Source organism: Nanorana parkeri, unplaced genomic scaffold (genome assembly GCF_000935625.1).
Source record: "Nanorana parkeri isolate BGI_ZX_2015 unplaced genomic scaffold, ASM93562v1 scaffold65, whole genome shotgun sequence".
Classification (NCBI taxonomy): domain Eukaryota; kingdom Metazoa; phylum Chordata; class Amphibia; order Anura; family Dicroglossidae; genus Nanorana; species Nanorana parkeri.
In genome coordinates, this window is record NW_017306333.1 from 2,497,825 (window position 1) to 2,514,779 (window position 16,955).

At 39.5% G+C, this 16,955-nt stretch overlaps 1 protein-coding gene across 5 annotated transcripts in view; it reads left to right on the forward strand.

The window, feature by feature from the left end:
* Positions 1-16,955, forward strand: part of GRIP1 (glutamate receptor interacting protein 1) — a 419,799-nt gene that overhangs the window by 367,192 nt on the left and 35,652 nt on the right. For 3 of the 5 annotated variants that reach the window (XM_018576366.1, XM_018576365.1, XM_018576370.1), the window contains 3 exons: positions 678-833; positions 2,635-2,787; positions 11,445-11,631. In XM_018576366.1, the coding sequence (XP_018431868.1) occupies positions 678-833; positions 2,635-2,787; positions 11,445-11,631 (496 nt within the window). Of the gene's footprint in view, positions 1-677; positions 834-2,631; positions 2,788-11,444; positions 11,632-16,955 lie in introns of all 5 variants that reach the window. The other 2 variants (XM_018576368.1, XM_018576369.1) reach the window with 2 other exon arrangements.

A 16,955-nucleotide genomic window follows, 5' to 3' on the forward strand; every position in this document is an offset into this window, starting at 1 on the left:
TATTTCAACAATGATCTATGCATGTCTATTGCCAGAGTAACTTGGGCTGGATAAGCCATTTATACCTATCACCAAAACCAGTACTGAATGCCAACGAAAATCCAAATGGCAAGGGTAGTAGATGCGATTGATTTGATTGATTGATGACTATGCAATTGGATTAGTTTATCATAAAATGAAATTGACCAAAGCCTACAAAACTAGGCTTTTGGTCTAAACTAAAAATGTTAGGTTCTATCAAATTTGCCTATATGTACTTTTGCCAAATTTGCCTCTATACCTGGTCCATCCCTAGGTTGGGTTATTTAGCCAGATCTGCAGATTTAAGGCAACTGTAAAAATTTAGTATGCCTGCACATTAAACATCAATGATTTGACAACTCACCATCTACCGTCTTATAGCAATTTCTATTGTTGTATCAGATGATTCTTATATTTTACTAATGTGGGAGTAGAACAGTGTTCAGCCGCAATGGTGATATAAGTGAAATGGTTTACAAGCTACTGTATCTCTGGTCCAACCTCCCCTTAAACTCTGCTTTCTGCAGCTAGACCATATTGCTTTTGTTTTCCTTGCTAACTGCTGTCATTTCCACTTTTGTTCATTAAAATTCAGTTACCTTTCCCTCTTCTCTGGTTTTCTTTTCTGATTTCCTGTCATCCCTTCATGCGGGCAGTAAAGGTTCAAAGGAGCAGCGAAAAGCAGCCTTCATGGGACAGCTCTGCCAACAGCCATCGCCGCCTCACCTGCCAACATTATAACACCTACCACCCTGACCATTGCAGGACGTCAGCCATGAAATGCCAGAAACCACCTCCTCAAAAACTCCTTCGTAATGTGCCACCCTTGCTTTCTGCCTCTTTTGTTAATCCTTCGCTCTTTTACTCATGCTTTTCCCATTCCAGGCATTAAAGCATTACTTTTATTTGTCATTTTTCCTTGCTAACATTAGAAGTGTATCTATTAGCAAGTTTCACACATGCTGGATTATAAAATATGCATTCCCTGTTCCCTTATTTTAATGAGTCATACACTGCTAACCCCAAGAAGCAGGCACATTTAAAATATCCATCATCCCCCCTGCTGATGTTATTTCACTTTAATAAGTACAGATATCTTTGAATTGACATATACCGATAATGAAGATGAAAACTTTCGTTCTTTCCTTCTGCTTGTGTTTAATAAAGGCAGGAAGGCCATAATAAGTGTAGATGCCCATGTTTACATGCAGCTTTAGCGAACAAGTCTGTGGTCGTACATTAGACCTCATTAATGTAGGTAGTGCTGGTGTTTTGCATTCCTACATCAAATAAATTACTTCTTAGAGATGAAGTGCAAAACAGATGCAGACATTATTTACCTCTGTGAAAGATCAATTATGAAAATATTCAGGGAAAAGTGCTTAGTAAATTGGCATGGCAGGCACATTAGCGAGAGCTCTAACTATTTGATTGAGAACATCTCTACTAGTTGAAGAGGAAATGAATGGGGAAAAAAATGTGAAATGTCCTTGCTCACATTTCTAATAATAAAGTTATATATATTGTATGTGATTGATTTTACAGGTAGTTTATGTATACTTAGAAGTAGAAGTCTTTTTTTTATATAAAGTATTGGACAAAATGTCAAATCGTTAGAATTTTCTGGTTTTTATTGCTTGATGTCCCTCAGTTGGGGAGATTCACCCTCAAGTTCTGTCCTACAGACTAATGTCCCTTGGGTAAAAAGCAAGGGGAAATCCTACATCCACTGGGACAGGTTGAAGTTGAGGGTAAATATAAGATAACTATAACCCTTCTGCACGCAACCCCCAAAAAAACGAATGCAAAAAAACCCCAAAGCATAAAACAAAACTTTATAAAAGCATAATGGTCCATTCAAACTCGTATGAATTTACCATAGATCAGATTCAGCATTTTCCTGTGTGAAATCTGGTTTCTGAATAATTGCTTTAGTTCAGTGCTCATTTAAGGGGCCCCATCCATATATATTTCCTGCATGAAAATGCAATTCAAGTTGAAATCTTATACCTTCCTATGTGGGTAGTTAACATTTGTGCGCTGCAGCTTAGCACCTAATTTTGCTCTGCTGCAGTTCAGTAACACTTACAAATCTCCTTACCTTTGCTTTTTCTTCCCATTAGCATGTTACTTGCACTGCAGCACAACTGATTGGCTTCCTGTACTGCTTGTTCCTTTCCCAGTTTACCCTCCTGCATTGTACAGGGACAGTAAGAGTATAATATTAAGCCAAATTCAGGTACACTGCTTGCATTTAAAAAACACATTCACAGGAAGTATCAATGAGTTCAGAGCTTTAATTAATGTGTGTATTTTATATCTGCCTGGAGTTCATTTTTAATCAATAGAACCTCTACGAGCCTGTGTTAGAAAACAATTATCCTTTGGTACAGGATTCAGATAACTTACAAATGTACAGTTTATTGCAAAACATATCTAGGCAGTAGAAGTTGATTTTGCCCTGAAAAAAGGAAAGCTACAGTCAAGGAAAATGTTTCCACTTCCCCTTTTCTTCATATTTTATACATGTAATCCCCTGTTGCACCGATGCCTGTAGCATTCAGATTTATTGTTGTGAGTACTGTGTACTATGTGCCGTCTTTCTTGCAGCAGCATTGGTATCTTCATCCTTCTCTCCCACATCCATGAGTGCATACAGCCTGAGCTCACTCAATATGGGGACCCTACCTCGCAGCCTTTACCCCACTAGCCCTAGAGGGACGCTGATGAGGAGGCGAATGAAAAAGAAGGACTTTAAAAGCTCATGTAAGTTACCTGTTCGTTTTGTTTTCGATGGGGTGGAAAATTATTGGTACTACCTTTGTGTTGTATTGCTGCTGGAATTCCCATTCAACAGATTTCTCACAACTTTCTGTGCCAGTGACACTACAGGAAGTTAGGAGATCTGAGTGGGGAAGTGGATTGTAACTAAACCTAACATAGTTCCTAAACTTTTTCCACACTTTTAATAAAAGTGCTTTAAGTGCACCAATCAGTCCAGTGGTAGCTTACATATACCATTATGTACTGATATTTGCTTGTGTGCCCTAACCTCATCCATGTGCTGCCTCTCCTTCATTGCCTAGTTACTCACTTGGGGGCAGGGTGATGACAAATTTATATTAAAGAGACCCTGTCACCAGACCATTCATTTCAACAACAATATTCCGATAGATTGATATGTGCATTTAATTTATTTTATGCATGTTATTTACCTCTAAAAGCCTCCCTTATGTATACATCCAAAAGTCCTGAGAATGCTGCTGGGCATTACCATCATGGATGTGATGTCAGCAGACTGCTCCTCCCCTGACAACCATATTAAAGTTTATGAAGGAAGGTGGAGGGAGGGGCGAAGGAACTATCTGCAGAGAGCAAAATCGATAGTTCCAGAAAAGGAGAGGGCTATAATGTGCAACGCAGAGGGGGGCTATGATAATGAATTGACTCTTGCAAAATCAAAGGCATATTAAAAGTCAATAAAAATTGTTTATGGAAAGAAAAAACACCAAGCATTTTAAATACTTTTATAAATAATTTCTTCTCTGATTTAAACTGTAATTGTTAAAGTTGGTGACAGGGTCTCTTTAACTGCAGTAAAGAAAAGTGTAGTTACTGCCTTGGCTTTGTTGTCTGGCAGGGGAGCCTGGATTTACAAGACTCTGTGAATGCAATTACAAATATTTAGGCAGTTCAAATAGATTGTGTGTATTATAATTGTGTATTCAGCTTTTTGAGTTCAGGTGTAAGAACTGTTTGAGGTTTTGGAGGATATATCACAGGTAAAGATTGTATTTACTTGTTACTTCTCTTGCTTTTTTTTTATTATAGTTCAGTCAGATGAGAAATTGGCTCATGTGGTAATTAATAGGTTGACAACAGTCCTTTTATGCAATGTATTGAAATCAAAATAAAATGACAATGGCATGATTGTTTACTTTTTCAATCATTTTAATGCTAAATAATGTTTTCAGATTATGTGGCATCTCTTTTTCTTAATCAAAGCACATACTGACAAAATAAATGATTGTAAAATAATAAAACAAATGAAAGTAGTCAGCATGATATATTTTGTCAGTTGTATTCAGTTATATTTGTCAGTGATATTATAGTCAATATTTAGAGATTATTATGGTCCTAGCGAGTAATGAACACTAGGTAACTTCAATCTCATAGTTTCTGTGAGATCTAACTGCAGCTTATTATTGTCTATACCAGATTGTTGTGAAAAACAATATTGTGCCAAGCTAATAATAATACATATCTAATAAATTGAAACATATATAAGTGAGTCACATATATGAGCCTTCAAACAAATGAGGCATAGAAACGATCTACACAAAGACAAAAAAGCAATATAGACAATAAGAAGTCTCAAGGAAAAAACAAAAGCAAGCAATGTTGATTGTGCAAAAAAAATCCTTCAGATGATTCGCAGCCAATCTGCATATAACTCTCAGGTAAGGATAATCACACAATGCAGGCAGACCTTCACCTCCACCCAGTGTTAGCTCGGCACAATATTGTTTTTCACATCTTTCAGATATTTAGTTATATCCTTAGTGCTTGGTAGCTCTTATTTTCACATTACACTTACTGGCGCTGATCACCTTTATTGTTTATTTATACCAGATTGTTGTACATGAAAAATAAGACTCAAAGCTTTCTTTCCAGTGACCACTTGTATAAATCACTCCATAAAAAAAAAAATTGTGCATCACTTTGATTTAGAATTGATGTATCTATTTTGTTTGTTACTTTGCTTTTATTGAACCTTGGAACAATATAATAGAAAGTGTGTTCGTAGGACTTGTATTACTATTGGTATTATTATTGTTACATTATAACAGCTATATAAAAATCTAGTACAGCATTTGTAATATAAGAAGAGTGTTTGGATATTATTGTGGCTTTGAGCAGAATGTCTGCTTACATTAATATTTTTAGAGGATTAGTTGGTGAGCAGACTGTCATTTATGGCACTTCAGGAGGATGGTACCTTACCCTATGTAAGGATTCCCACACCATGATCCTGCTTACATTTTGTACTTCATCATAAAACCACCAACTCATTCATGAGGAATTTACAATGGTTAAGGTTTTTTTCTCCCTGAAAAGAGATGGTCCCTTTATAATCCTGTGTAGGAAAAGGTACTCTATTCTTTGTAATTTATGAAGCAGTTTTAACCTTCATCAGAGAGCAGTTGGACTATGTCCAGACTGCAGTAGTTTCTACTACAGAGTTTTCTGCATAGCACACAACATCCAATGCAGTTTAAAAGGTGATGTCCTTGAAAGGTTGCAGTTTTCAGAAACAAGCTGTATACCTCAGGTTATCGTGGTCAGCCGTACAGAATATTGCTTTGGCACCAGTTGAACTACCGTATTTTTCCGTCTATAAGACGCCCCCATGTATAAGACGCCCCCAACTTTTCTTACCCAAAATTCAGAAATCAATATTTTAAATGATATAATGGGGTTGATTTACTAACCTTTTAAACACACCACGAACGTGTATACACCTCTGTAGTGTGTTCCCTCCCAGCATGATCTATGGGAGGAATCGAAACACCTTTGTAGTGTGTACACACCCAGCAGGTGTGTTGTGCAAAGCCCTGCAATGAATTGCAAGGTAATGTGGTGTAAATTAGCTCTATGTTATGTTGCTTGTGTTGATGAATGCAGGAATGTAAATGCATGAGCTAACCATTTTTGTCTAAACTGTTAAGCAGCATTATATATGCATCATGTGCATGATTTTTCCATATATGGCATTAGTGGAAATATGCTTTTAGAGACTTTTTGGTTGATAAATACGTTTTGCTGTGTGAAAATCACACACACCTGGTGTGTGTTTAGGTTAGTAAATCACCCCCAATGCATCACACTTACCTCTGAGTCAATCACTTTATGCTCCGGCATTACCGCTCTGACGTCAGCTGTTGCTGGGGAGAGCGGATTACAGAGATAACAGTTTTCCTCCACTCTCCCCAGCAACAGCTGATGTCAGGTACAAAAGATTTATGATTGGAGGAAAACATATCTTGTCTCTGCAATCCGAAGTTTCACTCGTGAGGCTAGTTTGCAGTGGTATCAGCACTTTCAGCAGTTTCGCAACCGCGGTTCTCCTCTCGGCCCCCGTGTATAAGACGCCCCTTTATTTTTAGGTAAACATTTTTATGAAAAGTAGCGTCTTATACACGGAAAAATATGGTAACCCAAATTCGTCACGTAAAAAATAGATTGGGACATTGACAAAAATGATCAAGTAAACTGTATGTTGAACAAAGACCTATGTCTTGTTTGAACTATACATTGCTTGAATTTTAGTGCCATAGACCTGATAAACACTTTCCCCTTTGTTTTATTGGTTTGTGTTAATGAAACATTGCTTGACGTTTAAAAAATGTTACTCTGAAATGTGACTTCATCATGGACTGCTTTTAAAGGAATTCACTGTATAGTGTTTTATATTTATTTTCCTCATTATATTCAGGGCTAAAAATACAATTTAAAAAAAGGTTTTCTCTTATGTAAATATGGTATATTGATTAAAAGGTGATGTCATGGAAATAAACTAATGTTTTATCTGTATTTAAACAATGAAACCAGAAAAAAAGTAAAAGGACTTCATAAAGCACACTGCACTTTCAATTGTGCATTGACTTTTAAGTATTTACCAATTGTGCATTGACTTTTAAGTATTTACTAGCACAATTGTGTCTGTTCTTGAATGGGATGAATATTTATTGATTACTACAGGTATTTATATAACGCCGACAATTTACGTAGCGCTTTACATTCACATCAGTCCCTGCCCTCAAGGAGCTTACAATCTATACGGTCCCTATCTCACATGTATACATACAAAGGAGCAATTTTGAAAGGAGCCAATTAACCTTCCAGCATATCTTTAGAGTGTGGGGGGAAACTGGATAAAGGCAGTAGTGGCAAGGACTGAAATGCACATCTGTGTGGAGCATCGGCGCAGTACTGCATGCCAATGCAATGGTGGAAAGTGTGTGTCTATGCAGTGGCAGTGAGTGCCTATCGTTGAGCGATAAAGAAGCCTTTGGTGCACTGGTGGAAAGTGTGCATCCATGCAGGGATGAGGGATGTCAAGTGTAGAAGTGTGTTGGTGAGTTGTTCTGTAGTTCTGCAAAAATCAACACAGTTTAAAGAAGTTGTATTGCATTTATAGAGTTATTGTGTTCATGAGTACTGTACTAACAATTATGTCAAAATATTGTTTACTTGCTATTGCTACTACAACTTTTTAGGACAAAGTAGTTAGCTGGAAAAGTAATGTTAATAGTTAATTTTATCTATTAACTGAAACTATTTAGCATAGACCAGGGATGGACACATTTTCTTTGAATCTAGGAGCCAGCTAAAAAAGTTATCAGCCAGGGTTTTTCTTTGTAAACTAACGCAGCTTTTTAACGCCAGTTGTAATTTTTTATTATAGCTTTAATTGGTGCATGTGGCGATACATGTCATGTGTAGCGCAATCGTTGTTTTCATGGGTAGGTGCACCCAACTTGTGTTTCTGTTGCGTTTGTGGGGGATTTAAAATTTTGGGGGCAATTTTTTAATTTACATTTAAAAAAAAACTTTTTTATTTTACTTCATTGCCATCAGGTGGGGGGGCTAACAGGCCCCCTATGTGATAGCACAGTGGAGATGACAAGTTCTCTTTAAGGTGGCTAAAACGTTTTCTAATAACACAGATCACACCAGCGCCTAAGGATCTTGACACGGGATTCAGCATGTATAATTATGATTATAGTAGTACATCTTCTCACGGTAAGGCTGCTCCTTAACAGTCAGGGAGACTATCACAACATCTGTAAACAGAAACCAGTAACAAGAGAGCGCCTTCTCCTGTGCATTATCATTTATTGTAAATAAATACAAAACCTACTCACAATGGTGAGGTGCAAGCAGCATCTGAACAAAGGAGTCACAGAATGACTCATCTGTAAGACTGTTGGAGGGTGAGATGAGACTGGCAAAGGCACGCTGGTTGCTCTGTCATCCAAGCCTCCATTGGCTGAACACTTTTTCGGAGCGCGCCCCCTTCTTCAAAACCTATTGTCCTCCATTTTCCCATGCTCTAAATGCAACTCAGCAGCCAATCACATGGGAGCTGCCTAGGGATTGTCATCAGCCTCTGACCAATCATTTTAACTTTGTTTAGCCAATCAGAACATGATATAACTCCCTCCACTGCAAAGAGAGCTCCACCCACTGACCCTTGAACAAATTCAAGCACTGGCCTCGATGATGTAGCTGAGAAGCCTGTGCTCTCTCTGCACTGACAGGCAGAGGAGAGGGGAGGAGACTTCTCCCTGTCAAAATCCTCAGCTGCTGCCTAGCCTTAGAGCCGAGCACTCGAGTGTGGCTGCAGTTTCAATTCAAAGCCGATATTGTTAGACTTAATGCTGTCAGGTATAAAGGACATGGCTGGTAGACACTAGGGGTCTCTTAGATCCCTAGTGTCACATTTCCAGTTAAATAGCATTAGCTGGGGAATGACAGCTGCCTGCTTAGGCAGCTAAATGTAAACACAGCAGGCAGTGACTGGGAGCAATAGCCAGCCTGCTATTGGCTATTTCAAATTGCAGTAGCCAATAGGAAGCTGGCTATTGCTCCCGACCACTGAATGGGACACCTGTCACCAGCTTTCTAGTGCTGGCAGTTGAACAGAAGAGGGGACAGCAGGGGCACAGTGGTTGGCACGAGGGGTGGTCGCTCTCACAGCGGCTTACAGCGGTCTCTCCTCCCCATTGGGCGCCGGCTCCAGTGGTCTATGTCCCCTCCAATTCCCGCTGCCTCTGATGATACAGCCAAAGGAGAACAGGAGGAAGCAGAGCTTATGCGACAACAGTGGAGGCTGACAAAAGCCCAAGTGCCAAGAAGCAATTTCTAGTCGCCATGGCGACCTGGCTCCTGGGATTTGTCGAGCCCTGGCATAGACCATTTGGCTCATCTTACAGTGTATTTGTGCATTTGGCCTTGAAGATCCTCCACAGTAGTGAAATCTGATATTTGTACAGCATTCTGTAAAACACCAATTTAAAGGAACAGTTTAATTGCAAAGGGAGAAAAGAAAGGTTTTTACTCTCAAAGGATTCTTGATGAAAGTTGGTTAGAATTACAGTTGCTGAATTAAAGAAAATGTAAGGAAATAAAACAGTTTTACTGTTTCTAGGGTAATCTTACAACTGGTTTCCTTATGAATAACAATTAAAATGTAGTATGACCTTCTTTTAATTGGAAGTTATTTGGCTTGAACATTCTTTGTTCAAGCCAAATAAGCTGGATCTGGTACCTGTAGGCTAGTGGTCACCACAAAAAAAGATTGGGTTTTTTCGGTCTTAATAATTAGGAAAAAAACACATTTTATTCAAAGGAGTGAGTGTTTTTAACCCCTTTTTTCCCGTTTTTTGTTCCCATGATATAATCCACACTTTGGGCCTGGAAATTACTTCAACCCCCCACGCATTATATATTTTATGAAAGCCAAGACCTGGTAGAATAAAATGTTGGCAGTTTGAAATTTTTATGTTGCATGATATAAGCGCTACATATTATCAAACCCTAAAATGTAGTGAAAAATGCCCTTAAATTCAATTAAATACCCTTTTTTTAAAAATAAAATATAAAAGATGAGGTTACAACAAGTAAATAGATACCCAACATGCCCAGGTTAAACATTGTCTGCGTCCAGTGAAACTGCAACAAAATTCAGTACCCCAAAAAGTCCATAGATTACACTTTAAAAGCCCTCACAGGTTATCAGTTTAGAGATGCACATAAATATTGGCCCTAGAACTATTGCTTTCACTCCAGCGTGTGCGGCCATACCCAACATGTGTAGCACGATCGTCGTTTTCATACGTAGGCGCACCTGACGCGTGTTTACGTGAAGACATGCATGCTTGCGGGGCAGGGGACTTTAATTGTTTTTCTTGTTTTTACATTTATTTAATTTAATAATAATTTTAAAAAACTGTTTTGTTTTTTTTACTTTAATTGCTATCACATAGGGTTGCTTATGAGCCCCCCATGTGATAGCAGATTGGCAGTGACAGGTACTCTTTAAGGTGATGCTGGTGGTCCAGCAGACCCCTAGTATCACCTTTACACTATAAATAAGCTATTGAAGTGCAGGTTGCACTTCAATAGCTTATTGCTGGGCTTCAGGATCCCAGCACTGACAGCTATGGGACCAGAAGTGATGCAATCTGCATCGCTCCCGGTCCCATAATACGGGAAGGGGATCAGCGAACGGAGATTCGCTGATCTCCTCCCCAGCTTTCCCCTGACACAAAAGAAGCCGATCCTGGGCCCGTAGGAGGGGCAACGGAGCCTGGGAAACACGGCGGGGGTACCGGCCCGGTGAAGCAATCGGGCGACAGCTGAATCGCCTGATCGCTTCTATTGTAAAGCCGACAGTTGGCTTTAAAAGTTTAAACAGTCCCGGCGTCTTTAGCCGCCAGGAGTCTGTTTAAACAGGCCCGGTGCCAGTAAAGTACTATGGACGTCACTGGTCACTAAGGGGTTAAAACCGATATTGGGATTTTGTAGCATCCAGAAAACATTACCACACACTGTTTCTAGTAGAGTTAGTACTAAAGCTTTTGTTTTACTGAACTGCTGGTTAATTGTTGAATTATTAGGCATCGGTTTTATTGCATCAATTCGATTAGCACTAATATATAAAGAGGCATATATAATAAGAGAGGCATATAATATTTTATTCCAAAATGGTAGCCTAATAGTATGTAAAGTCTACCTGGCAAACTGTATTTGAGCATTAACTTTTAAATAACTTTTATATTTTAATCAAAAAGCGTATGGAAAGGTGCCATGTTATGCCATTTGTTTTGCATTGTATGAATTTTTATAATTGAAGAATATACATATTTAAGTAGATTTTAACATTTCCTCTATTAAGCCTGTTTCTAGTTTCCAAACTTTTTATTTTATGTTTGTTTGTATGTATGTATGTATGTTTGTATGTGTGTCTGTGTCTGTGTGTGTGTGTGTACATACATACACACAAACATTCTATATCACAAGAGTTGAGGATGCAAGCAAAAAGAATATTATGGCATTATATTCTTTGACAAAATTTAACATTTTGCAACTTTGTTAAAAGAACACAGATGTAACAACTTTGATGCTTTAAAGTTCCATTCTCGTTTGTTTTGTTATCCTTTAGCACATTGTAATGAACCTCTGAACTTTCATGCAATCATGTTCAGGTGGGTTTTGTCATTGATGCCATAGGCACTGACCAACCCACAAAAATGTTTTTCTTCCACTTGTTAATACATTTCTATCTAATTGTAATCGTTGACTTGAAATTACATGCCTGGGGTATTCTAAGTTTTGTCTGATGTTTGCTCTTACAGTGTCCTTGGCATCTAGCACAGTTGGTTTATCAGGACAAGTTGTCCATACAGAAAGTACAGAGGTCGTGCTAACTGCGGACCCCATAGTGGGATTTGGAATCCAGCTCCAGGGCAGTGTGTTTGCGACAGAGACCTTATCATCCCCACCCTTAATTTCTTATATTGATGTAGACAGCCCAGCAGAACGGTGAGTAACAACCACTTGTTGTGACAAAACGTCTATAGGCTGATTGTGGTTTAGCTGCTTACAGTTCAGCAGTGAATGTTCTCCCAGTTTGAATGCATTCATGTATGTTGTATTAAAGCAATATTGATTGTAATATTCGCATGCCAGTGCCAACTTTTGTAATGGTGCATTTTCTCGGGATTTGATTCTTGACCTTGCCTTATATCTTTGTTAGTCAACTACTTGACAGATGCAAGGTATGAGGACACCTAATGTGCACATGCTTGTTTTTGATCAGTCACTTAAGGGTAAGGAGAGAAGACAAATGGCACAGACCATGCACCTTCAAAAATGATCAGCAATTACAACAACTGTATTCCCATCCTGATGGATTCCCTTTATTGCATGTTTCCACACATTTTGAGATGCCTTGCAAGGTGATGTTAATTGGGAAACTGCAGGCCAGTCTACTCAAAATCCAGCATTTGCGCATACCACATCTCAGCGAAAATCATTTGTGAGTACGATGTTTTCTAATGCCCATACATATTGCCTGTTTTTCAGAAAAGCAAGCAAAATGTATGATACCATCCAGTGAAAATGAGTAGTAGGAAAATCTGATAAGGGTTTGCAGTTTGTAAGCAATGCAAACTATAAATAACTTTGATCTTTATTCTGTATTTATGTGACATTGCTCTTATTGTCTTAATAGCTTTGTTATATAGTGATTAGGGATGCACCAATACCGTCTTTTCGGTACGAGTACAAGTACCGATTTTTTATTTTTTGGTAATCACCGATACAGAATAGCCATACCGCCATCCCGAGGTACCGTGGTCGCACGGCTTATCAGGAAGCTGGGTGGCTGTTCATGACCAGCTGTCTGGCTTCCTGATTGCCTGGGAAACAGGTGTTCTATCGAAAGAACACTGGCTTCATGTTCCCTTGCGACAATGTGAGGCAGCCTGCCTTTCTGACGAATCAGGAAGCCAGGAGGCGGGTCATGACGTGCCGCCCGGCTTCCTTATTGGTCAGGAAGCCAGGCTGCCTAGTGACAGGTGAAGTTGGCTTCCTAGCTAATTCCTGATTGGCCGGGATGCCGGCTCCATGCTCTCTCGTGGCACTTCCAGTCAGAGGGAATCTCCCTCTGACCGGATGTTACGGTATCGGAGCATTTAGGTGAGTATGAGTACTCAACCAACTACTCAGTATCGGCACCGATACCAGTATTGGTATCGGTGCATCCCTAATAGTGATGTGTCCTTCTCTTTAACTATATTGTACATTCTTTAGCTTTCAGCAGCTAATGGACATTATGTAAATCTCTCAGTGTTAATATGTTAAAAACCTTGCTTCTTTGCAGCCATGTTTGCTCTAATATACAGGTTCTGCTTATCTTGCTGCAAGTCTATAAGCTGGTCTTTGTGACTGAAAGCAATAGATGCCCTGCAGTCCCTAATGATCTGATAAATTCACGATTTACTTTGTAGCCAGAGCCCATATGATCTTTGCTTAGACATTAGGACACATAAGGAAGAATAATCTGTTTTTTTAGTATTTTAAACTGAAAATAATAGACGGATGTGGTTATGTTGACCTGTAGATTTGTGTGACATTTGAAAGTACATTTTTTTCTGCAGTAATGTAGAAATGTTTCTAGGTTATTGCTGCTGTTTCTTTCTTCCTTGAGAGAAGTTTCCTCAGTCCTTTCCTGTGCTGGGACTGGAAGTAGTAGGAAAGCGGTCCAATACATAAACAGCAAGTTAGATTTACACCTATCAGATCCAGGCATGGCTAATGGATTTCCTTTTCTTTCTGGGATTTTAGAGGGCCACGTTACAATCACATCACTAAAAGCTGTTTGTTCTCATCCATAATGATGTGAAACCCTGGAAGAGTTCTGGAATTTAATGAAAAGCAGCACAACTGTTTCCAGTTTAGTTATAAGATGAATTATACTCGCTCATAACCAGTAAATAAGCGAGACATTGGTCTCAGAATGGATCTTAAAGCAGTGGGGATTCAGCATACTGTGGACAAAGGACTGAACATGTTGTTATGCTAAAGGCAAAGGCCTAGAAAAAAGGGAAATGTAAGACACCCCTTACTACAGAGCATATAGGGAACATGTAGGTGTTTATAGTTTCAAAACTATAACATGCATATAAATATTTGTATGATATAAAATTATCATGTTCAATTCCATTTGGCTGCTGATATCTAGCCTATTTTCCTTATTAATAACGCCATCTCTTTCCTCAAATGATTATAGTTGGGAGTATTAGAATGCATTCTTTCCCCCTTATATTCTATATAAATAAAATTATAAATTTTTTTTGGACAGGAGTTTTAACAAAGCTTTTGTTTGCAATACTTTTTCTTGGTCTCTACTAAATTATGCAAGATCATTCACTCTGCGTGCAGCACATAATGAAATTTCTGTCCTGACAATAAAATATCTTGTTCTTGATCTGGTATGAGAAGATTAACAAGTTCCAGAGGCTTTATCATGCCGGCTTTTCCATCGGGGGGCCGTAGGCTATATTAATTACAAAAGGGAACATGCACTGAATGGGGCTGCCACATCGAGGACTTTTAATATTCTCGAAGCCATTGGGGAACCTTCATCAGTCAGCACTATGTGTGAGCGCTGATCACATCTGAAGAAAATACTACTTTTGAATAATTAATTACTTCTTTAGGATATTTCAATAGAGCCTGATAATTGCATGGTACTCTTTTGCAACCAGCAATGGGGTGCTGTGATCTGGGAATGAGTTTGTTTTCCTTTTATAAGTGCTTGCAGGCAAAACCACACTTCTTGCTAATGCCTATAGAGTGCACAGTATGGTAAAAGAATTAAAGTGGACATTCCACATATTATAAATATTATGCCTTTACAACATGTACTTATAACAATATATTTATAGTTCTCACATTTTATATAGATTCATTTAGAATTATGGATTGTTGTAATTAACCACTACTAGTATATAATATAATACCCAATGTTTTGGTAAAATATAAAAGGTGGGGTTGTCAGGTAAATAGATGCCAAACATTTCAAGCCTTAAAAATGTGTGCGCCCATGAAATCAGAAAAAAAAAAGCTGCAATGCCCATAGGCGACCCTTTTAAAGCTTTTACTGCTTATCAATTTAGTGCTAACAGTGGTTGATGGCCCTAGTATTATTGCTCTCACTCTGATGTTCACAGTGATATGTAATGTGTGGCACAATGTAGGTCAAAACGACAATTGTGCATATTCACATGTAGGTGTTTGCATTTGTGCGTATATGTGGGGGCAGGATACTTTAAAAATGAAATTACATTTTTAAGCTTTTTTTTTCACTCAAGTTTATTGCTATTGCATAGGGGCCAACAAGCCCCATATGTCTTGGCAAAAAGGACATGACAGGTCCTCTTTATGGAGGCATCAGGGGTCTATTACACTGCTAATGTCACCTATTGAACACAAAGAAGCTGATGAAGGTGATCATGCTTCATGAGCTTTTTCTTTGTTTCCGCTTTCAGTGATCAGAGGGGAGATCTGCCACTGGAACTGTGCTGATCTCCCTCCAATCAAGGTACACAGACCCGCTGTTTTGGTCCCGGGCCAGCACAGGGGAAAGCAGAGCCTGGGATAGCTGGCAGTGGAGGGTAGGCACACACCCCCAAAAATTTTCCCCCATCGCCTATATCCTATAACTAACCTATATGGTATTGTATAGGGTCACATGGGATAGTAAATGCCATGACCATGTATATCAAAGTCTGAGTTCCAAACTGGTGCAAATAGTATACACTCCCAGAGTATGTGGTAAAGACAGCCATTTTTTAATGCATCTTGGGAGAGTTGGTTACAAACTATTTTGTAACGTATTATATAGATTTCTTTTTTTCTTGTGGGGGGTAATACTATTAGAACTTACTGCCATGACTCTAGACTGTCAAAGTCCAAGATTTGGTTTGCAACCCAAGGTCACCTCTCAGCATAACATATATTTATATTTCAGGAAGGTGTAATTCAAGCAGTTTAGTATGGTATAGATAATCCAGGGCTCAAAATTTCAAGTCCTGAGCTACTAGCCAGGCCTTAAGAGTCACTAGGCACTAGTTGCCCCACCTAACCCTTAGGGTGCCCACACACCTTAATATAAGCGTGGGAAATCCCGCGATCATACGATTATCGTAAGGTGTGTGGGAGCCGTGCGACCTCTGCTACTGTAAGGTCGCACGACTTATATCTTAGGACCATGTTCGAAAAACCCGCCGAGAATCGTACGATTTTCGGCGGGTGTGTAACATGTTCGTAAGATAAAAGCCGGACGGGCCGGTGTGCACAAGCGCACACTGCCCGTTCAGCATTGCGGTCATTGGAAGCCCGCCCCTCAGCGGGGCGGGCTTGCAATCATCGCAAGTACGATCTGCCTGTCCAAGATAGGGAGATCGTACGTTTTTTAAATTACCTTACAACCATCGCAAGACAAAAGTCTTGCGATGGTTGTAAGGTGTATGCCCAGCCTTCCCCTGCCCCTGCCTTAACTCCGCCCCTAAACACACCGTCCTTAAATAATCTTATGATAATTCCTATCTTATGATAGTTGCCGCTTGTAAACGGCAGATTAGGGATTCCGGCTGCAGGAAAACGCAAGTTCCTGACACAGGAATCTCTAATCACACCTGAAATATACTGTAGGTGTGAATGGGGCCTAATATACACATACACTAAAGGTGCCCATACACCTGCTGATTATCGTACGATAGTTGTGGGTGATCCCGCGATCGTCCGATAATCGGCAGGTGTATGGGTGGCGTGCGACCGCTTCTACTGTAAGGTCGTACGACTTCTTCCAAGCACGCTGGAAAACCTACTGAAAATCGTACGATTTTTGGCGGGTTGGTGGCGTGGTCGGAAGACGAATGCCGCACAGGGCGGTGTGTGCAGGCGCACACTGCTCGCTCAGCACTGCAATCATCGGAAGCCCTACCCTCAGCGGGGAAGCAAGTCAGATACATGGTCTGCGACCGTGTGCCTGACATGTCAGCTGGCAGTGGGCCACATAGTACCGACTCTTGGAGACACAAACTTCCTCGCCCTCACCTTATTTTTACTCGCCACATGCGAGCAGGCGAGTGGAAATTTTGAGCCCTGGATACATTTTCCTGTTTAAAGAAAGTAGTGTTTGAGCAAATTTTAGATGTGTTTTTGACAAATTCTCAGGGACTGTTGCTATGAAAAGGAATTAAGTCTTAGGTGAAGCTTCTTAGATCAGGTGGAATTGCATTTTGCAATAATGTCCTATTTTTTTTTTTCTACAATTGATAGGATCTGTTTCCATCCTT